Below are 24,535 nucleotides of genomic sequence, written 5' to 3' on the forward strand. Positions count from 1 at the left end.
TGCTTTCTTGGTACAGGTGGCTTTTCTGCTATTTTTGATTGTTCATCCATTTTCTCTACCTTTTTGTTTTAGCTTGTGTTACACTATTGCCTATATAATCCTTATTTTTCACTGAATAAAATCCTCTTCTGTGACTGTCCGAAATTTTTCAAGAAGTCTTCTGATGACAGGTTGTATTTTGATACAGGAAAAAAAATCACAATAATTTAAGCCAATGAATCAAGGCGAATCCTACCTTTTGTTTCCACGAAGATCAGAAGTTTCTTCTGTCCTTTTTCAGGTAGTTGTGGAATTGGCTGGAATTCTTCACAGGAGAGTGATTTATAGCTCTCCTGTTTCCTGATAGGCCAAGGTGATTCAACGTCACAGGTATTACAAAATTCACGTAGTGACCAGATAGAACAATGGCATATTTTTCAAGCTTATATTAATCCAAAAAGGAGATTGTTTGTTTGTTTTCCATTTTAATTTCCTCTTACTTTTTGTACTGGAATAGATGGAATAGTCTGAAATGATTTTTGGATGTGTTACATCTTAAATTTGAAATTTGCAGTCAATGGGGAGGCCAGGTACAAAGCTCTCTGCTAATGATTGACACATCCAGTTGTAGTAACATTTGATCTTGATCTCCAGCAAAGCAAATAACCTCACCTAGCTACTGAGTTTATTATTATTATTATTATTATTATTATTATTATTATTATTATTATTATTATTTAACAATGCCTCCAAACAGACATTGTTGTAACCAAGATGGAATCTTGCCCATTGATTTTTCCATGGGAGTTTAAAAAGCCTTGAGCCAAGTTCTTGTTCATGCTGTGGCTTCTTTACATTGGTCCTATAGTGTAAAAGCCAAAAAAGAAGACAAGGGTGTTTCTGTAATTTATCTATTTAATCAATATTGGATAAAGATTGAAAGATTACTGTGTGCACTAACATTAAAACCTGTATTTGTTTTGGCATTTCCAGGTACATGGGGTGAGATGGGATGGATGGGAACACTGCCAGCTCAGAAGGGATTTTGTGTGTGCACTGACTGCTTCTGTCCACGTTCAATCTCCAGTAATTGCTGACCAGAGCAGCTGCCATTGTCTGCTTTTATATCAAATGTTGCTGTTTTTCTATTTAAATTCAGATCTCCCCTCTTCCTAGTTACTCAGCTCCTCCCTGAGAACTCAGGTTGTGCCTTCAGAACAGGCTTTTGCTTTTCCACACCTGGGAAAGAGCACCTTGGCTCTGCCAGATGAGATGACTGTGGGGTTGTTGATTTGTAATTATGTGGAGAGTAACACACTGTCAGCAAGTTTGGGGTTGACACCAAACTGCAGGGAGCAGTCCACATGCTGGATAAAAATGCTATCATTCAGATGAACCTCAAAAAGCCAGAGCTGTGATTTGACAGAAAAGATCTGAAAGCAAACAATTGAGAGACACCAATAGTTGAGGGAACAGCTCTACAAAAATAAATTAGGGGTTGGACTTGATCATAAAATGGTTTGAGTTGGAAGGGACCTTAGAGATCATTTGCTTCCAAGCCTCCCACCATGGGCAGGGATGATCTGAGAGGTCTTTTCCAATGTAAATGATTCTATGAGAAGTTGCACAAGAGTCATCATGAACAATGAACTGCACTGGATTAGCCACTCCATAGTGCACTAACTGAAAATAGTGATTAAACCCAATTTTGAGCAATTCTGAAATAGTGTTGGGACTGCTCTGGCCAGTTTTAGAGTCCCCAGTACAAGAAAGGCTTTAGCAGAGTAAGCCCAGCAAAGGGCTACTGTGTTGGAAGGGGAAAAGGCAGAGATTGACTCTTCTACAAAACAGACTTGAGATTGAACATGGTGTTGGACCAGATGAGCTTCAGAGATCCTGTGCAACCAAAACTGTTCTAGGTTTGTGTGATTTTTATGGTGCTTACACTGGAGAGGAACAAAGTGAGACTTGTCTTATTTTATTTGTCGATAAATAGACAACAGATACAGCAGTTCAACACATTACAGTGGCAACCTCTAATTGCTGTATGAGAAAACAAGTGTAATTAGCATAATCATTATAACCATTGCTAATGAAAAGCTCGATGCATGTGATCAGTGAGCAATGGATCACAAGGTAAAGACTGTATCCTATTATGTTTGTCAGTCATCCCTCTGCCTAATATACACTGAGACCTTGTGAATCAGCTCCCCACTCAAGTGTAAGAGCTGCCTAAAAACCCAAGAGAATGATTCACAACAACAGCCTATCCCCCAACAACATTTCTGTGAATATTCTGTCATGACACCTCATAAGTTGTTTCCATAGTTTATTTTCATAGAATCACAGAACATCTCAGGTTGAAAGGGACCTCTAAAGATCATTTCTGCAGCCTGTTGAGGTCCCTCTGAACAGCAGCTCCACCACCTGCTGTAGGAGCCCCTCCTTTCAGGTTTGCATCACCTGCAAACTGGCTGATTATGTAAACCTCACTTCTCTAGCAAATCCCATTAAGTATAAATCAGGCATTTATAGTGACTCTTTTTGCCTGGCATTGCTAATAAGAATACAATTCCTTGTCTTTAAATTTTCATGCCAGCTCCAACTCATTAGTCATAAGCTACTGTTTCTATTTTTCAGGTATGAAGAGACCCTCTTTGTCTCCTGACATTCACCTTTCACCCAGTTTTCAGATTTTGACCATGACTCCTTCAGCACATGGTGATGAATTTAACCTGTTAATTGGTATATTTTCAACATCTTTAGTTTTGTTATGGGAGAGGGATCAATAAACATTTGCAGTTCCTTCTGTATTTTCTTAGTTTTGATGCCTACAAAATATTCAGTGAGTAAGCTAGATCTAGTCTGTGGATATTGTCTTATATATAGATCAAACCTATTTTGTTTTTATTTTCTCCATTTACTATCCCTATTTATCTATACCCCTCTTTTCTTTTGTATCCAGCCATTCAATATCTAGGAGAAAAAGCATCTGCTCCTTCTTATTTCTACAGCATTTTCTAGAGTTCCCAGAGCAGGGTCCCTGAGCCTATCACAGCAAGAACAAAAAGCACTAATAAACTATATAAAGAATTTACATTCCTCTATCTTTAGATATCCAAATGATACATATCTAACACAATATAGGTGTCCAGATTCTCTCAATATTCAATAGACAGAGACACTTTTCTGTTTTCCTGTCTTGACACCTGTCTTAGTAACTTAACTTCTGAAAGCATTGTTCTGTTCTTGTTGGCCACACAGTGACCCTGACTTAGAATAAATGTCACAAAAGCCTCTGAAACTCCACTCTGCCAATTTATTTTTGTATGTGGGAGGCAATCTCCAGATATCTAAATGCTCCTGGTATTTTCTGCTTTGTGGTTGAAGAGAGAGAATTAGAGGTGGAAGAAATTAGCTTTTTTCCAGTGGAGGAAAAAATATTTTTTATCATAGTTTAGGGTTAAGCTAAACTAAATATATCAATCTAAAAATTATTTTTAAGTCTTTAAAGTTGTGGGTAACCTCCAGGTTAATTGTAGAGACCAACCTTGGGTGACATCTCTGTTCACTGAATAAAGCAGAGACCTGAATTAAAGATGTCAAAACATTTGAGGTATTTACCTTCAAAACAGCATTCTTCCTTTCCTGTTCTTCAGTCCTAAATGGGTGGAGTTTTCTCATTTTCTGTCCACCACAAACTGAAAACCCAGATGCTCAGCTGGAGTTCCATTCCTGTAACACAAATGGAATGGTCAATAAATTTATTGCTCTTAAAGACTTTCTTGGCAGGTTTCCCACTGGAATTTGAGATATAATCAGCCGCATTCTTTTCTCATATTCCATATGATAAGAATTTTCTCATTTATTAGAGCATATCATTTTTTTATTAGCCTGAACAAAAGTGTGGCTTTTTCCTGTGTATCATCTGCATTTATCTCGGGGAGGTAATTCAGTGCAGCCTCAGATTACATGGCTTGATAATTATTTTGAGTCCATTACGGAGATTCCAAACTATATTAATAATCCTTAAAGAAACTTAATGCCTCAGCTTTTATTTCTATCTCAGTTTTGTGTTTCCCAGGGTTTTAATTCTCCAAGAAAATTGATGGAAACACTGAAAACTTTGGAAAACAGCAGCCTGAAGGCTCCACTGTGTATCTCTAGGAATAGACAGATTGCAAAGTCAATCACTGAGGTTTGGTACTTCCATCCTCAAAATTACACTGGTTCTTCCGAGAGTCAATGGCTCTTTCACCCCTAACTTCAACCGAGGGCACAGATCTCAGGCTCTTCTGTAGCTCTTCCCAGAGCCAGTAACTCTAAGCCAGCAGGACTCTGAAGAAGATTAATTTTTTAGTATTTTCAGATTTCTGCCATAGCAAATGCATTTAGCAACAGTGCATTTATTTAGAAGGATTCTTTTTCAAAGATTGACTCGACCAGGCAATCACAAGAGAAATGCAGCTAAAAATGTAATTAAATTTGCATAATTTATCTGAAAGAAGTGTCTCTGTGTTTAGGGTGAGATGTTGTTTGCCTCTATCTTAGCAGTATAGCAAGGCTGTGTGACATCCTTATACCATACCACACTTTTCTATAATGTCTCCTTTAGATCTTTGGTGCAGTTAATTCCCAGCATGCCTGCTGTTACCAATTCTGATTTTGAAATGTCAAGAAGAAAATGTTAGATGTCAGGGAAGGCAAGGTTTATGATAAGGTTTTTGTGCCTGGAAAAAAAAAAAAGAATAGAAGCATTCTGTGGATTTTTATAAATGTATAAATGTCTGGTATATATTTCATACCCTTTTTTTGAGCATGGATCATTGAAGTACCTCCATGGAAAAGTTCCAAAATTCTGTTTCATCACTGATTGCTGCACTGGACTAGTGGAGTCCTCATTTCTCTTCTTTCCAATGTGATTTTTCAGATCTTTAGCCTGACCAAATCCTGAGGTCGTCTAAAACAAGAGTCCTTACAGGAGCAGCAGTGTCTCGTGTTTAAGAGTAGTGATGTACATTATAAAGAGAACAGAATTAGATATAAAAAAATTACTCTGATAAGGTGTCTAAGTGGCAGAAAACTTTGTTGCCAAGTTATATTTCTGTTTTTCTTTATCCCTGTGTGTGTTTATTTACCTGTCCTTGACTTGGAGAAGAAAATGCATTGGGCAAGGAGAATTTTGTTCACAGTGCAAATCTGGTTTTCCCCAGTACTTGTAGTTCTCCAGGCACTGAACACATTTAGGTCCTCCTTAATGGCAGTGCAGAATTACACCTTGTGGCTTGTCACAGGAAGGGAAACTCCCCAAACCTTTTTGATCTGCATCCCACAAAAAGGCCTTGTCTTAACACCATGCACAGGAAATGTTCATGCACAAATTTTCCACTGTTGGAGAGCTTAATAATTATTTCTATGAAAAATGTACTTCCAGTTTTATTGAGAAACTCCACAATATTTGGGACTAATTCCCTTTTCTTCCAAGTTTGAAATCATATCCTGCTATCAAGTACCTGGACATAATCCCAAATGGCTTTGAAGTAATATTGTCATGCTAAATCTATGCATGTAAAGATAACAAAAAATAAACCTTCTTGGTCAGGTGTTCTATGTTAACAGACACACAAAGTGCAATAAACTTTATCAACCTACAGATCTAAAGAACTTCTGTGTCAAAATTAAGTTATGATTACAGTGTAAAGAAGAAATAGAAAAATTCTACCAACCCGTGCATTTTGATTTTTTAAGAAGTATTTGCAATCTATACTTTATGTCTGTGGTCATATCCTACATTGATAGCTTCTATAGTCACATCTCTGTTGAATCCACTTAAAATCAAATTTTACCAGGAAAGATAGTAAGACATTCTGAAGAAAAGAATATTGCAAAAACCATCAAGATCACTTTATAAAGGTCATTTAGGCACCTGAAATGGATTTAATTAAAATAACCATGGGTATCTACATTTGAGGAAGACTCCCTTCACAGAATTTGAAAATTAACAGGTATTTTTGGAACATGTTTCATTTGATCCCAAAGTCAACATATAAAAAAATTCATATGTTGTCCTAGAAGTACCTATAATCATAATGTTATGTTTATTGAATGGCCTTATTAAAGTCTCATATATTTTTAATTCTGTCTTTCTTTTTAATTATTTGTATTTAACTTATTAATGAAAAGGATACTAAAAGCTCACCTTATTGGGCTAAATGTGTAGCAGAAGTTGAGAAAATTTTGGTGAAGGAAGGGAATAACTCATGAACATCCCTGGAGAATTCATCTTTTCTGTTCTTCTGTTCAGAGAGAAATTCTGCAGCTCCTCACTGGTTTGTGTGGTTTCTCAGGCTGGGGAAAGACACACTTTTAAATTCTATGATCACTTTTAAAGACAGACTGAGAAAAGTTAGAATTCAGTCAGAGTCCGAGCAAGGGAGAGAGAATACTAAATGCTAAATTGTGAAGAGAAAGCAAACTCTATTATTACATGAAGGTTGAATTTATGGAGATGAACTGGGGCTTCTTGGTGCTCATCACAAAGAAAAAGAAGAAGGAACAAAGAGGTGGAGAGAAGTGAGGAAGTTCAGTACTGTCAGGAGGAAACTGATTGTTATCTCTCTGTCAAGACCCCAAAGAATTCCAAAAATTTCAGTGGTAAAGACATTTCTGGACATATTTGATAAGAATCAATGGATGTGCCCACCCAAGTAATCTCAGAAAAGGGGAAGTAATGTTAATTACAGGATGAGATGGAAGGAAATAAGAGGAGAAGAGTTGGTTGTCACATCTAGGAAGGTTGTGGCTCAGTCACAGATGGAACTCAACTTCTGCACACAAAGCCAGGATTTCCTTTCACCTTTCCTTGAAAAAAATGTCATTATGGGGAACTGCATGATGCAGATCTCAACCTATATGCTGAAGATGCACCAGAAGGGTCTGAGCATCCTCTCTGGATATGTCCTCAGCATTAAGTGTAGAGAACACTGAATAAGCTTGGATTATTTGCAAGAATCATAGAATCACAGAACTGACGTGATGGAAGTTGGAAAAGACCTCTCAGGTCAACAACCAGGACTGCCAAGGCTATCACTGAACCGTGTCCCTCAGAGCTACATCTGCACATCTCTTAAATTCCTCTGGGTCTGGTGACCCCACAGCTTCTCTGGGCAGCCTGTTCCAATGCCTGACCACCCTTCCAATGCAGAGGTTTTTCCTAATAACCAATCCTAACCTCTCCTGGCACAATTTGAAGCCACGTGCTGTTGTCCTGTTGCTGGTTACTTGGGAGGAGAAGCCGACCCCCTCAAGGCTGGAAAAGAAGGAACAAATGTCTCCATTCATGGAGCCATGTGCTCCCTCTGCCTGGGAATGAGGGTATCTTGGATTGCACACCAGACTGCACTGCTCTGTGCCATCACTGGCTGACACTCCTCTGTGCTATTTGGGTGACAACTTGCAAGGTGGGGGTCTCCAAATGCTCAGGGAAGTTGGAAGTGCAGGCGCAAGAGAGGATTTTGTTGCTGAAACATGGACGTCTGTTGCCAATTTTGCTGTAGCATATTTGAGACATATGCACGGTACTAACAGGTATTACACAGCACTTATGGGAGACTCCCCTTCTGGAGTGTCAGATGGAGGCAAGGTAGGACATTCTGCAGTACTTAAAATAACCCTAAATGTCTACATGGAGGTAAGTGAATCACATTCCCATTATTTCATGTGTGGTAAGACAAATTGCCTGGCCTCAGCTATGCTTCCAGCTCTGGGGATTTACCAGGCATTGTCTGCCAATTGCTCCCTTTTCTCTGTGAGTATATCCAGGAGTTAGTTGTTCTGGTGTTTTTGCCTGCCTTCCTCTTTTTTTGGGGGTACATGATACAAACACCAAAGTTTGGGCAGCTGAGTTTAGCCCACTGTTTGATTCAGTCACTTTCCTTCAAATTTGATTTCACTTGTCTCCACTTCAGTGCCTGGCACTGTAAAATATTGTGCCTCAACATTAGCTACTGGTTCAGAAAGTTTGAGTTTCCCATTGATGTTTTGCAATATCTGACAGCCTTGGGTAGCTTGACAGGACATCTCAGAGAGCCAAGAATAACCCTCAGGGAGAGAAATGGACACTCAGCTGTCTAAATGGCAGCCATTTAGTCCACTTTAGGGCTCAATGAAGATGAAATTCAGACACTTCTATCAAATTTATGTTTGACATGTTTTTTCTCAATCTTAAAAAAGGATGAGCCACCCACTGCAGGTGCCTTAAACTCTGCAGTGGCAGGGAGTGAGCCGATGGCAGGACTCAAATTCACACACCTAATTGTAAATGTCTACACTTGAGGAACATGTCCTGACTCCTGTAATTCCTGGCAGTAAAATTCAGTTTTCTACAGGTATCCAGAGATATTAGGAATAGCTTTGAATGTTAGACATACTCATGTGGGCCATGTTTTTTGTTTAGATTTATAAATTACATTGAAAATGTCCTGCAGCACAGAGGACCAAAAATATTTCTCTCAGAGTCAAAAAGAAACCAAGGAGTTTGTGTCACTTGTATACTCCAGCCCAGATGGTCTATTTGGTGAGATTTTTGACAAAGAAAGCTTTTCAGGATCTGATCTCAGACTGGATCAACCTGGGATGTTTCCTTTGGTTTCCCTGAGTATTGCATTGTGTTTGCAGGGTGCTGTAGGAGAAGACAACATTCTTTTTGTTATTGAACAGGGCCCAGAGAGGATATTTCACTTAGAGAACAAACTAAAAAGTGATCTAGAATGATCCTGATTAATCAGGGAAGTTGGAGCAGGTGACCCATTGTGCCCCTTTCCAACCTCACCCATTGTGTCTGTGATTCTGTGAAAACCATAAAATATGCCTTCTTTGTTTGCAAGATCTCAGACTTATATAGAAGCACTCTCTCTCTAGGGGTTTTTGGGGGGGTTTGGTGTGTTCTGTTGTTTTTTTCCATGCTTGGACATGAGCAGTAGCCAGTGATAGCTGTTTCTCTCTCTCTATGTGTGTGTGTGTGTTTATGAGCCCAATGCCATATTTGAAGTCTTTCACCTCATGCTTGTCTGACAGCTGACCAAGTACTGAAAGTGTCTGTCACAGACAGATTTTCAGTGCAGTTCACAGCTCACATAACAGAGGGAGAGGGGAGGGGAAAGACAGTTCACAAAATGTATGAGGAAACGTGTCGGGAAGATGCAGGATCTCTGTGCAGACAGAGTGTCTTTTGTCTCTCGGGCAGAATGACTCCCTGGCTCAAAGCCCACCGTGAAGCAAATAACAGAGCACATTCACCATGCCCTAATGTTGCTACATAGCAGTATATTTGGGACTTGAATTATAGACAAAGGTGTGCTCTTTCACTGTTAATTTTTTGTGATATCGCTTGCTGTTGTCTCACCATTCAATAGGTTCTTTGTACTGACCAGACCTGCACATGCAGCCCAAAATTACCTTACTCAAATAAGTTACAGTTGCACTGAAAATTGTTTCTTCATATTAATTTTCACTCCATTTAGAAAAGAACATGGGTTTATTACTGATCAGAGTTATGCAAAACAGATGGTATTTTTCTTTTTTATATCAAAGGATAACATAACCATATTTATGGTATGAATGGTGAGAGAATTTTTCAACGAAGTTTTCTTATTTTAAAGCCTGGTGTCTGGTCTAAGATAATCATATAGATGTCCTGTAGTGATTAAACTGAAAAAGACATCATTAGAGCAGGATTTAACCCACTTGGACAACTAGAGACCAGACCTACTGCTTTTGGAAATGCTTTCACTGCTACATTGATGGCAGAGCTCTAGGACACAAATGTCTGTTTTAAAAATCACTGAAGTAAAAGACCATAAAAGACCATTTCTTTTGAACTCTCAACATTTTGACTTTCAAATGAAATTTTTTCCTTCTACTTAGGTTTGGAGAGGTTTTGTTTGTTTGTAGTTTGTTTTTGTTAAACCCAGATGAAACTCCTGTTTATAAAAATTTTTCCTGAGTAATTAATTAAAACTTTGAACAAGGTTATGAAAGAATCTGTAAACAGAGAAACAAAGAAAAATCCAGTCATTAAATAGTTGTGTCAACAATTTTTATAGTTATTTACAGGTGGAATGAAACATTTTCACCATTTTTCTAATCTAATCTAATCTAATCTAATCTAATCTAATCTAATCTAATCTAATCTAATCTAATCTAATCTAATGGTACTGTTTGTACCATTTCCATGCCAGTCCTGCCAGCACTGATAAATGCCCTCTTTTCTTCTGAGGTTCTTGACACTTTCTGCACATAATTATTTGAACAACCTTGTGTCATTCAGCTGCAATGTAACAGTGAATTATTTTAGGAAGCAGTAGGTCTGCTCAGAAATAGTTCATCATTTCAGTAAGAAAAATCTCCATGAGATTTGATATGTCAAGGGGAGCTCACTTGGTTTTACAACTGTTCCAGATGACTGATTTCTTAAATACCCAGCAAAATCTCAGGAATTGCCATTGATTCTGCATTGATTACCACAATACCTCTGACTCTTGCAGGTGTACAGGAAAAAATACACAAGGGAATGGTAAATTGAGGTGGGACAAAGAGATGTGGAGGAAAAAAAGGTCCCATCTCATGGTTTATGTATTGTATGAAGCTTATGAGGAAGGAAAATGAGATCTTCATCAGCATTAATATTGTGGAAGAGAGTAATTCCCTGCACTGATAAGGGAAAGGTTCAGTAGCAGCAGAAACGCATTGGTCATATATTGGTCATGTATTGGTTTTCCTGAGGAAACTAGAGCAACATGGCAATCACAGGGGGATTGATATGAAGGATTTGGGTTATTCTGCCTTTTTTCCATCCCTCTCTTTCCTCTAGATATCTTGAGGAGAGATTGATTCACTTGATTCTCTTGCAGTCTAGAGATGTTCACAGAGGATGAGATCTTCTGCTTTTGTTTGTTGTTTTATTTTTTTTTAAACTTTATCTGCTTGAATAATTCCTGCATTTCTTTTCAACATTTTCTACTTTTCATTTTTCTGACTTTCTTACTGCCAGTGTGAAACAGCTTTAGTTACCCAGGATAACCTATTTGGCAGTGCCTGTTGGGGGCACACATATGGTCCATGATGGAAACCTCAGGTTTACGTTCTTGAAAATTTCCATACTCTGTTAACTTTTCAAGCTGTCCCCACCTCTCTTCTATGTAAATGCATGTCCTAAATCTTGTCATTTCCAGATCAATGGAGCAACTGTCTTAGTGAAAATCCTCTTCTGCCAGTTGTTAAAGAGTGCAGCTGACTTCAAACAGAGAAGCTGATTTTCTGAGGACTGCTCAAATCATAATGTTAAATATTCCTTGCTGAGTGGGTTCACATTGACTATGACTGTAGGCAATTAATATGAATTTCCCAAATGACAGCCATTTTCTCTTGGTAGTTTCTTCTTTTGTTGTTGTTGTTGTTGTTGTTTGTTTTTGTCTCAGGAACAATTTCACTTGGGCAGACTAAGACAGGTTGCTCTTGTGAATCTGCTGCAATGCTTCCAGGTATTCATAACACTGTTTGCATTACTAAGTGCTGTGAGGGGAAAGTATCAAAGTTAAGGGATTATGCTCTGCTGAAGCTGATTAAGCAGTTCCTCCAGTTTGAAGAATTATGACAAATGAAAACCTCTTACACACATACCTGAGTTATCCAGGTTGTCTGTTAATGAAACAGATGTCAGTTTTCTTAAATACCAGGCTTCCCTTTTTTTTTTTTTTCATGTTCTTCAAGTCTTTGAATTTCTGCCTGAGCAAAAGTTAGGAGTGTGCTCCTTTGCAACATTTGTCTATATGGTACAAAAATTCCTTAATTTGATTCCAGAATTAAAAAGACGATATTTTATATATATTTAAAGAATTTTTTTGAGAAATTGGATCACATTTCTTTGCTCTGGTTTTCATCTGATTCATAGTTACTCCATTGAAATGCAAATATACAGTAGTTCAGCAGAGGGTAGAATTGATCTGACCCAACTTAATCTCACATTAAATGTCCAATTTAACAGGTTCTGTAGGCTCCCCATGGAGGAGATGAAGAGAGATGGAAACTGCAAGAGGGCTCCACATCACTGCAGGTGTCTGAAAAGTAGGATAAAATGTTCTCTGCAGTAGATTCTTTTTATCCAGGGAAAGTGAAAAGGCTACACTGGATCATCTCCAGAAATCTGCAGTTAGGCAAGATACCTTGAATTTTTTTTAGGTGTTCAGGAAAACAAGACATTGCAGATTCTCTGATAATTCAGTGGTGATTAAAAGCTGGAAGCAACTTTGTAACAGTAGCATCTTTCTTGAGTTCTCTCAAGTGGTGTCAAGGCAAATAACACGGAGGGAAAAGAAAGATTATGAGGGTCTATCTATATCAGTAAGGAATTAGATTGACAAGGAGATTTGAAGGGGATATATTTCTACTTAATAGGCAGCAAAACTAAATTGCAAAGAAGGGCCAGCTGGAGGATTATAATATGGCAATAGTGTAACTATAGAGTAAAGCAGCCATAGTTTTTACAGATTAGGAAATAGTTTTTAATACAGATAATTTGCATTGTACCACAAGAACTCACCTCCTGTATGCCAATTGCATAGCACTCTTAAAGCAAGTGTTTTTCTATTTGTGATGCGCTTACAGGAACCAGTACAGTGTTTTCAGACACATGTGTGGTTTTACTTCACAGAGTTCTGTTCTGACAAGATAATTGGCAAAATATCTGCACCTGCTCCACTGAAATTGGCTCATTTGACTCTGCTTTTGTAGCAGTCTGACCCTACTTTTGTATGAGGAGTGTAACCCCACAGGAGTGATCACATTCAGGGCAGTGGGAAGCCATTGCATTCCCAGACATAAAATTTACCCCTTACCACTTTTATTCCCTAAAGAGATATAACCTTACATATTTTCTGCATTGAAAAGGCCATAACAGTACATCCCATCTCTTTTGACATATCTGCACTGAATATGAAGACATTTGGTAATACAAACACTTTTAAAGCAAACAGGAAGACAAATCCCCTCCCCTGGACCTGTAATGGATTCACCAGCTCAACACTGCTAAAGCCACATCAAATATCTGCAAAAATTCCTTTCAACTCTTCACTTATTGCCTAGTCCATTGTTGCAAATGTGAGAACAGTTTCTGCAGGGGGTTCTTTTGGGGCAAGGAGTGTAAGCATAGTTCATTATTTACCCTTTGAAATTTTGAATTCATGTAAAATGGAACAAAACCTTTTCTTCATATCTGTTCCAAAGAAGACAAGGAATCTTTTCTCTGGTACAGCAGCTGTATCCCAAAGAGAGAAACTAATATCCAGTACTTATCTAATTTACAGACAGCTGAATTCTAACTTCCATAAAGTGTTGGGACTGGAAGAGAAATTATGATCTCACTCATTTCCATGCCTTATCTGTTGTAGGGAGAGCTTAACTATAGCATGATTCACCAAGTACTGAAACAAAGTGTAGGTATTAATAGTACTTAGCAGCACACAGCTGTTGCAAAGTCAAAAAGGTTTGGCACAGCAAAAGGTTTCTTCTCCCAATGCAGGATAATTTTTGTAGTTCGAACAATATCTGGGATTGATTTCTCACTACTGTCCTGGATGTTATTGGTCCATTAAACATGAAGGTTTGAGATTCACCAAACCAGTCCTGGATTGAAGAAGATCATGAGGTGTGCTCACTTGCAATTAAGGATTTTTAGCCACATGAAAAATACAGATGATACATATTATGAGAGTTTTCTCACTTTTGTCAAGGAAAATTTCTGAAATCATTGAGACCCCTCCAGAATTAAAGAGCATAGCATACAAGTGAGACAGAGCAAGTGTTACAAAGTACCATTTTGGACACATCTCAATCATTCTTCTCAGCATTAGGCTGATGGGTCTTGCATGCCTATAGGTACCTTATACACTTTTACTCTGCTCAAGCACCGTAAGTAATCCAGAATTCTTGTATTTTTGGAAATAATGTCTTTATACTTCTGCTCTTCTTTTCCCTACATGCAAAAGAAGGTCAAGAATCTGAGATAAGTTAGGGACGAAAACAAACAAACAAACAAACATATTTGTATTGTATTGCATATTTAAAACTACAAGATAAACTGCACTTCTCTACTTAAGCTTGAACATTCTTTGCAGAAGCATCATTTCATACATCAAGCAACTAAGGGGTAACAAATGCTATTAATTCAAACAATAAAAGAAGTCACTGAAGGGATTTTGTCTCATTTGATAGCTTTACCTAAAGTTGAATATAAAAGCTGCTATTTTTGATAGCTGCTGAGAACTGAGTCTAAATCCCTAGAACCTGTCGCATTTCTTAGCCCAGATATGTGGACAGACCAGTCTGCAGAACAAGTGCTTACAGTTTCTTATATTCCTCATGAAAACTGCATTTCTCGGGATCTATTAAACTGGCCACATAATCAGGTTTCTCACTAAGGAATTAGATCCCCAAACACAGATATCTAATCTTTGAAAAGAAAATGTTCTCAGTCACTTAGTGTACCAAATGTCTCATGAGATATAATGATAAACTTTTACCTTTAGCTAGCTGATTGAATTTTTAGTTAATATATACTGACCTAAAGCCACATTCCTCGGTTCCTTGTCAAACTGGTTGTTGTTTTTAATTCAGTACTATTTGGGGAACTGCTTACTGAATAAAGAAAACTTCCACAGAAGCACAAATTTCCAGCATTATTGGCTAATTAAGGCTTTGTCTACGCTGGCAGCTGGGGACTTTAGGCAATCTCATGCCCATATGCACTAACCATTTTACATTGTAAATCTCTTGGCTGGGTCTTAAGTGACAGTCTTGCCTGATGCTGCAAAAAATGTTGGCACGAGGCTGATCTGACCCCTTCATACCATGTGCTTTGAAATTATCTGGGCACACAATCTGTAAGCACTATAAATCGATCTGCTGCAGTCCCACAAGTCCTTGTCTGACTTCTTGCAGTTCCTGCATATCCTTTCTTTTCCTTTTGTCACCCATCAGCACAGACAATCTCAGAAAAAAAAACCCAGAAAATTCACAATCAGCTGCTAAAAAAGCTCATTTTCACATGTTACAAAGGAAACTGATTCACCTAAACATTCAGTCAAGTAATATGAAGCAGCAGATCCATGGTTTACAATCCTTGGGAATGTGGGGGAAGCAGTCAGGTTCACTGTAGATAATGCAAAATTTGCCATAAATATCAGGTAAGATTTCCCTTGTGCATCATGAGGACAGTGCTTCAAGGCAGCTCATGGCAGAGGCAAAACATTTAACAGGATAAAATAAAATTTACCTTAGAAACTTGTTTTATGCACAGATTTTTCTAAGGCTTTTTGCAAGAATCTTGCTTTTGTTAAATGAGCACCTAAGAGCAAATTGAGCCTTGTGTGCATGCGCAATACATATTGAAGAAAAATATTTTCAGGCTAATAGTCTTGAAAACTCAAGGAATGCTGGAATTCTTCCGAACACTCAGAAAGCAGATTGGTTTTGTTGAGTCCAAAGCAAGGGGTTTTTAATTTCTTTTTTTTTTTTTTTTTTTTTGTTTTGGTTTTTTGGGTTTTTTTTTGCCACTCAATATTTTGTTTAGTGGCTAACAGTAGTTTCGGTCCTTCATTTCCACAGTTCCTCTCCTTTATTTTTCTCTCCAGAGTTTCTGCATTTTTCATCATCATCACTACTATTTATTCTTCTAATGAAAAGGATCAATGATGATTTATAACCTCTGTCTTCTTCAACTTTTTCAACTCCATAACATCATGCATACATATGTAGTATAGCCAGCCTAAATCCTGCTTAATTTTGTGTTATATCTTAGATTTTTTTTTCAGGAAGTCTTCCTTTTCCTAGGAAGAAATAGAGGTGCTCACACTGGAGGAGGTAGATATTTACACTAAGAGAACTGCATCCTTACAGGAGTGTCTGAATTTCCAACTGGAAAAGGAAAGCAGGTGGGATAATGAGAGTGGATCTTCCCTGCAGAGGCTTCAGTGTGAGCAACCTTAAAGGTGGCCTGGTTAGAAAGGGAAAATTATTGAGCAGAAGAAAATTTCTGCTGGAAAATACTGGCAGAGATATTCCCAACCAGCCTGGCAGCTGTGAGCCTGGGAACTAAATTTTCATACTACAAACATCCCTGGCAACTGCATCTGGGCTCCTTAAAGTACAGCTGGGGTTCCCAGAACCCAGAGACATCCTGAGATATAGCATCAATAAGCACGAGAAATTGTAACAGCCACTTATCAGCTGAAAAAGTGGAAACAGCCTGGGGACATGATCATGGTCTGAAAAATCAAAATTATCATCATCATCTATTGGCTAGTTCAGTGAAAAATTGAAATTAAAAAAATCCATTGGCTCCTTGTAGTGGTGATGTCCTTTGCCTTCTTATGTCTCTATGTTATAAAAAGGACTTAATTTTTATCCAAATTGGAGCCTCTGTTTCTGAGAACTTTTTCCTTTCCTTTCCTTTCCTTTCCTTTCCTTTCCTTTCCTTTCCTTTCCTTTCCTTTCCTTTCCTTTCCTTTCCTTTCCTTTCCTTTCCTTTCCTTTCCTTTCCTTTCCTTTCCTTTCCTTTCCTTTCCTTTCCTTTCCTTTCCTTTCCTTTCCTTTCCTTTCCTTTCCTTTCCTTTCCTTTCCTTTCCTTTCCTTTCCTTTCCTTTCCTTTCCTTTCCTTTCCTTTCCTTTCCTTTCCTTTCCTTTCCTTTCCTTTCCTTTCCTTTCCTTTCCTTTCCTTTCCTTTCCTTTCCTTTCCTTTCCTTTCCTTTCCTTCCCTTCCCTTCCCTTCCCTTCCCTTCCCTTCCCTTCCCTTCCCTTCCCTTCCCTTCCCTTCGATTCTCAACAGGGATAACTCATGAATTCCAGACTCCATGAGACTCAATGCATTGTCATATTGATCCCTCTTTGGTTCCCCTTTTAAGATCAATTTTAGAAATTGTTTTATAATTCAACAGGTGTTATAATATTATAAATAGGAATACAAGGGAAATGAGCAGCCATGTAGTTTGGGGGTCTGGAAGATGCAGAATCTTAGAACAGTTGGGGCTGGAGAGGACCTCTGGAGGTCCCATTTCCACCCTCCCTGCTCAAGCAGAACTATCCAAAGCCAGTTTCCCAGATGTTCAGATGGACTTTGGATGTCAGCAGGTCATGGTTCCTGCTGCCAGCCTGGGAGAGATGTTTCCCAGCAATATTTGAAATTTTCCATGTCTGCTTCAAGTGTTTCTCATGGCCATATGTTGGGCTGCCTCAAAAGTCGTCTGAGGAAGTTTTAGCTGTCTGATAGGTATCTCAAATTTGAGTTTTATACCTGTGTGATGTAGAAGAGATCCAGCAACTGGCTAGATGAACACAGGTGATATACTCATCTCTGAAAAGGAAAAAAAAAAATTGAATTCCCTGAAGTGTTGCAAGTTGCATCACCTGGAGAGCTCCCATAAAACCCTCTGACAAAGGCATATAATTAATGCATCAAAGAGTGCAATTTTATTGAATAACTAATAAAAAACATATACAAATGCAAGAAGGGATTATCTAAATCTTGGCAATAATTTTTGACTGTGGATGTTCATTCTGAAATGTTCCAGTGAAATGTTACAGTTGGCTTTTTGGGCAGCCAGCAGAGTGGTGGAAATCTCGTGTTCTTCCTTCAAGATGAACAGGGCCATGAAGAGAAGATGACAATGTTTGGACCCCAGTCATATCAAATAAATTTTCTGATATTTCATATTTTTTATATTTTTTATATAGTCTAGCCTTTGATGTAAATTAATATAAAATTCTAATCCTAAATTGATAGATATGGCTTTTCCAACACAGTGTATGATAACATATAGTTTACCCCATAATCAGGGCAAATGTGTCCTATTGCTTAATGCTCCATTCTTAGAGATGATACCAGACATGGGTATTTATAAGCCATAAAATCTCTGACAATATTGCAGAAAACTACTGAATACTTACAGTATTACTCCAGTGATATTGGCTACTGAAACCATTAATTTCTTTTAGTTGGCACTGAATGCACCAAATGATGATAATACAATATGTGACCTCTCCAATGCTTATAAATATTATAGATGCTTCTGCAGAAGTTTCAACACTATGTCAAAATATTTACTTACTTATTGTGGAATTGGGCTTATAATGAGCTGAAGGATCCTGCCTCATTCATCCAAAATAATTGAAGAGATAATTGAGTGAAAGCAATTTCTCCCAGCCACCTGCATGAGGAGCATTTGTTGAAATTGCCTTTTCTCTGTAACCAATTATCATGTTGGTTACTGACAGTATCACATTGAACTTCATTAACCAGCAGCTCCTGGATCCTGCAAAACTGAACGTGCTTAATTATAATCCCAGTCTACTGTGCTTATTATAGCAAATGCATCCTAACTATAAAAATTAGATTTATCAATTGCAGCTTTAATGCTGAATGAAGCGATAGCACAACTAGATTTTTGTAGCTTGTGTTTGGCATGGAGCTTGTGTGGCTGGGCAGGGAAACACTATATTGACAACTGAAGGGTGTTTTTATCACCTTTGTAATATTTCTTAAAACTGAGAGTGATATTGCTAGGTGACAACTTTGTCTTGCAGCACTTTCACTACTAAACAACAGTTTTGGGAGCAGTGGAGCTGAAGCAGTGGATGGGATTTAGCTGGTACATAAAGACACCTATATGTCATTTTAGAATAGAATAATAGAATAGTTTGCGTTGGAAGAAACCTTTAAAGGTCATCTAGACCACCACTTGTGCCATGGGCAGGGACAGCTTGCATTGGATCAGGCTGCTCCAAGCCCCATCCAACCTGGCCTTGAACCCTTCCAGGGAAGGGGCAGCCCCAGCTTCTCTGGGCACCCTGTGCCAACCTTACCCATTCTGCAGTTCTGTGATTTATCTGTGTAAATACTGCAGACTTCATCAAAAACAGAGACATCATCACAAATAAAAGGAGTGGGATAAAATCACTTGAATTGGAGCAGAGCACAGCAACAGAGCTCACAAAGTATTATTATTATCTGTAAATACAGATGCCGGCCTCATAGTTGCTTGATTTCTCTTAGAAGTGAATCAGAAAAAGGTGTCATGAGCTGATTCTTACTGGAGATTTTAGTATTTCCTGAAGGATAAAATGAACTGAAATCTAGAAATACCAATTTCTTCTTTTGACCACAATAGGAAGACTAGTAGGCTTCCAAAGGGATTTTCACTTTGTTGTTTTCCAGAACTGCAGGAGCTGCACCTTCAGGTTTTACTTCCATGGGCTACTGTGCAAGCAAATTACTTGAAGAGTAGCATATAAGTAGAGAGCAATTATTCTCTTGTGCTTCCCTCTGAGTCACATAGCAAATGGACAGAAGTTTAAAGAACTAGCTGTTCTTTTTTTCTTTAAGAGAAATTTCATTGTACATCAGCCTGCTAACTAATTAAATTAGTCATCAGTATGTCTGTGTGTGTGTATATACTCAAGTATAGACACATACATGGGATTTACAGTTTCCTCTTTACTGACATTTTAAAGGGGAGTTTTTGTCCTTTTAATCTCAAATCTTTTAGCTCAAACATTACTTTTCTCATAAAATGTAACCACAAAAGTTTACAACCCTCGCTCCCCACAAAAAAACAAAACAAAAAAAAAAAAAAAAAACCCAAAAAAACCACAAACTCCTCAAATCATAGTTTCAAGATAATTTTTGCCAGGGACTTTATTTCTTTCCAGATTTACTATCATTCTTCATTGCCTTAACATGGAGAATAGCTCCTGCCCAAACCTGCCCTTTTTTTTTTTTTGGAACTGGGGTGCAATCACTGCAATGACACACATAGCAAAAGGCCCTTCACTCTCATGGCAAGAAACTTTTAATGTGGGAAATTTTTATATGAACAAGCACCATGACTCTTGATTTAATTTAATTTTTTTTATTTTATTTTTAATTCTGCTGCTAGGAAGAAAGAAAAAAAAAATTTAACCCCCACTAAATTGATATATTCCAGAACTACCAGTGCCACTCCTTATAAAAAAAAACCAAGAAAACATAATTTAAAAGGAGATATCATCATCTGTGTCAGCAACGTGGTGCTCCTAGGACATAGGAACAAGTGTGAAGTAGGAGCAGTGACTAAATCACTGAGGTGGAAAAGGAACATCAGATATCCTGGCTGACGTCTTGCTTGTTTGGATGAATGTTTTCTGGAGGTATTGACACAAAGAAAGAATTCTGGAGTCATATAATCCAACCTCCTACTCATTGTGGAATTGGGCAGGAATTTTCTCAATGAGAAAAGGTAGTGTCTGACCCAACTCTTGGAGTTCTTGACTCTAATAAGGCTTTAAAAAAACTTTATTAATGAGTTATTTTGTTTAAAAATTGATTTATTTAGTAAGATAGTATTATTTTTTTCCTGTTTCTATATACACAGAAATAATCATCTACATCTTTGATATCTGAAGATCCTCAAGATATTATGACATTATTTTATGTAGGAAATGAAATATGGTTGAGATCAGTGTTTGATAACCAGAACAATAATGTCAGGGGCTAAACTAGATGAGTTTTAAAGGTTCCTTTTCTACCCAAACCATCCTGTTATTCTATGTTCAAAACTAACAGCTTTTACTACCTGGATAGGTGTGTTCAAACCTTCAAGGTAATGACAAAAATGCCAAAACTTTTGTTATCCTGGTCATTGAATTTAGCTCACCTCAGTATTGACCATGCTTTTAACTTTGACCAGTCAATGACTTCGAGCAGGAAAACATAAATTTTGTCTATTTTTAAGTACCAACTTCGTTTTGACAAAGTCAGTGCAAGGAAAATGGAGTCTTTTCTTGCTTAATCACACAAGAAAACTGCTTGGATAAACCTCTCCAGCTGCTGACTTATATGATTTTTTTTTCATATTAGGAATTTCTTCACTGAAAGAGTGGTTAGGGATTGGAACAGGCTGCCCAGGGAAGTGGTGGAGTCACCATTCCTGGGAGTGTTCAGAAAATGAGCAGATGTGATATTGTTCATGGTGATACTCAGTCCAAGGTTGGACTTCATGATCTTGGAGGTTTTTTCCAGCCTGAATTATCTGTGATCCTCTTCTATAATTAGAACTAGATGTTTTAAGGGGTTGGTCCATTACAACATCTTGGTCCACAGATAAAAATCTCATTTGTGTTTTAAACAAAGCCAGTGGGTGTTGGCACATACTTCGTTTAACTGAGAAAGTATTTTGCATATATAAATTGGAACTTACAAAAAATCAGTGGTTGAATTTTTAAATTTTTGTTTTCTAACTCCTCTAGTTAACCCTAAAGTAATTTCAGAGCTGTAGATGTCTCTGTTTTGTAACAATAAAATTCCCCAGAGGCTGGTATACCATAAAACAAACAAGCAGATAAATGTCCATTTCATAGAATCACAGGAGAATTAGTGTTGGAATTCCTGACTAGGTTCAGGTTTGACTCACACACATGCCCTTCCTTTGCCCTGTCATTTAATGAAGCAGACCTCCTCATCATCCTCTGAATGTGCTTTATGTGTAACACAGAGACTACTCCACAGGGAATCCTGGGTGCTATTTTAATGAAATAAAGTGTAATTAATGTAATAAATATCAGCAACAGAAGTTCCTGGATGCTGCTGGCAATGTTCCACTTCCCCATGGTGCTTCAGTGACTAAAATACATTGAAAAAAAATGTAGGGAAAGGGCTGTGTTTCTCTTCCTCCTAAATGGAAGGTCAAATGTTTGATGTTTTCAACCCCAGCACAAACAACTTCTGCTTTTGACTCCTGATTTCATTTTCATCCTGGTATCCCTATAAAAATTTGTCCCTTTGTTGCTTGCTCAGTGCCCAGCTGAAGTGAAAGGGATTCAGTATTGCAGTGAGGATGAATAAATTAACATTAGCAAGGTGCTCAGCAGAGTGGGTGGATGTTAGGAAAGAGAGGGAAATATGGGTCATTGACCAGGGCTTCCCATTTAATTGTAAATTTTGGTTAATCTGTAACGACCTTCTCCTTTCTGGAAGAGCTGCTTTATTTTAATGTCATTTTACTTCCATGTAGCCATACTATGCTCTGTGCCTATGTCACTCCCTATAGCAACAAACTACTGTGTATACATAAATATGTATACACACACAGAGAAAGAGGGAGAGCAAGAGAGAGGGACTATTTGACTAGAATTAACTCAACTATTTCTTCAGCACAATGAAGTCTGGATGAATGGTTTTTTCATGTTAAATCCTTCTAGAACATCTGACCCTCTAAAAAAAAAGGAACCAATGTGTTTTATTGTTATTAAACCAGAATATTAGCAGTTCAATCATGATTACGTTTAAGAAAAAATAGTCAACGAAAGTCCTCATATCCTATGACTTTGGTGATATTTCTTCCACCCTCCCACTTTTCTCTCATTTTAACGCATGTATGCTACAGCTAAATTTCAACTCATATTCTTTTGAGCACATTTTAAAGCATGTATCCCTGGTATAGAGGCTGAGAATTGAAGATCTGGAGAGCCACTGAAGGCAGGATCCATTTCCTCTACTTTAGACATGGACTGTAAAGCTCTTTTAAGTTCTTCATCTAGGCTCTTTGTACAGTCAGGGAGAGAGAACTCCTGGTTGCAGTTAATATCATCCTAATTGGATGGTTAATAAAGTTTATGTACATCAATTTAAATTTTCTCTCAGTTTTAGTTCAGTCCTGTGGACTGGTTGCAGTATCACTGTGAAAAGGATATTTCCTGGAACACATCTGATTTTGTTTCCTGTATTTCTCTGTCCAGCTGCAGAAAATACATCTGGAAGACTGAAAACAGAGGGGATGAGGAAACTCTAATTTTATCAACCATATTTTCTTCCAAACTGAGACCAGTCCCTTTTTCAATGAACCCACATGCATTGATCTGGGTTTTGTCATAAAGAGGAAAGTCAAACAGGTGCAGAAACCATCACAATTTAATTCCTTTACTACTCAGTACTTAATTAGAAAGGTAAGACAAGTCTTGGAGCAGTATCACTCTCTGCCACATGGGCTGTATGATGCACCCCACTGTGCATGCACACATACAAATACAGATGTTCAGGAGCACTTGTACTCACTTGAAATCCTGTGTTTGCAACTGTTAGTGATTTCTCCAAGGCTGTTGTGGCATCTTAAATCTTTTTCCTACGCCTTGTACGCAGCTGATTTGACATGTCTTAGGCAAAAAAATCACATTTTGTGGCTGTGACAGAAGTGTGGAGGTTTTTATGGAGATCGATGTGATGATGGGTGACAAGAAGGATCAGTGGGGTTCTGAATGAAGATGTGGGTTAGCAGGAAGTTTCAGGGATGTGAAGGGGGGCTTAGGGGTGAGATCAAGAAGTTATGATGAACATTTGAAGAGCAGAGAATGACTTCAGGAAGTTATTTCATGGTAGAACTGCCTTTCTCCCTTCCTTTCCTTTCCTTAACTTCCCCCTGACAGCTGATCACACCGTGAAGGTGCAGTGTGACCACAGAACACTCAGGACACTGGCAGTCTCTTTGTCTCCAAAAAGCACCTTCTATCTCTAACATTCCTTTATAGGAACGTAGACTTGTGGTATGATTTACACTGCAAAGGACCTTAAAGATCATCAAGTGACAGCCCTTATGCCATGGGCAGAGACACCTTCCACTATCCCAGGTTGCTCCAAGCCCCATCCAGCCTGGCCTTGAGCACTTTCAGGGATGGGGCAGCCACAGCTTCTCTGGGCAACCTGTGCCAGGGCCTCAAGACCTTAATTTTTAACTATGTCTTTTTCATATTTCATCTTACACTTTCCTCTTTCAGTTTAAATCAGTTTCTCCTTGTCCGCTGCTCCTTTTCCTGTCACTAGAGTCCCTCATGAAAAGATTCTCTCTGACTTTCTTATAGGAAAAGGACCTCTGCACCACCCCAACATGTCCATGTCTTTCCTGTACCAGGGGACCCAGATGTGGGTGCAGTGCTCCAGGTGAGGCTCTCACAGGAGTGGAGTAGAGGGTGAGCATTCCCCTCCCTTGACCCTCTGGCCACACTTGTGCTGTAGCCCAGAAGGCAACCAGCCAGGACTGACTCCCTGGGACTCTTGAGCTTCCATCACTCCAGGGAAGGCTGGGACAGGATCTGCCTGGTCCTGTCTTAGGACAATGGAATGGGGAGAAGGGTTGTAGGCAAAGCCTGGAACAGCCCTGGGAAACTGGGCTCAGGGCAGGAGAAGGCATGGCAAAGACAATGGCACTGCTGAGAGGGACACAGAAAAGTCTCTAGACACTTGCTCTACTGTAAGGCAGCAGAAAGAGAAAGAGTTATTTGTCTCAGACTCAAAATCTGTTTTTTTCCTCCATAGTCTCTACTTCCAAACAGTTCAGGAAGCTGAAAGCCTACTTGGACCTGATAAACTCAAAAATCTACTGCAGTTTGTCTGTTATTCAGTGGGATCTGATAAATTGCATAATAAGAAAATAATAACTCCCAAAAGTTTCATTGCATTCAGAGCCACAGCCTGGAAATG

General features: G+C 38.4%; 1 protein-coding gene across 1 annotated transcript in view; it reads right to left on the minus strand.

Annotated features, from left to right (window-relative positions):
• The window catches only part of LOC118684729 (cysteine-rich venom protein LEI1-like), a 111,541-nt gene that overhangs the window by 10,217 nt on the left and 76,789 nt on the right, over positions 1-24,535 (minus strand). The window contains exon 2 of the mRNA XM_036379798.2: positions 236-405. Coding sequence (XP_036235691.1) covers positions 236-405 — 170 coding nt within the window. The remainder of the gene's footprint in view (positions 1-235; positions 406-24,535) is intronic.

Source organism: Molothrus ater, chromosome 3, assembly GCF_012460135.2.
Source record: "Molothrus ater isolate BHLD 08-10-18 breed brown headed cowbird chromosome 3, BPBGC_Mater_1.1, whole genome shotgun sequence".
In the NCBI taxonomy this organism is placed as follows: Eukaryota; Metazoa; Chordata; class Aves; order Passeriformes; family Icteridae; genus Molothrus; species Molothrus ater.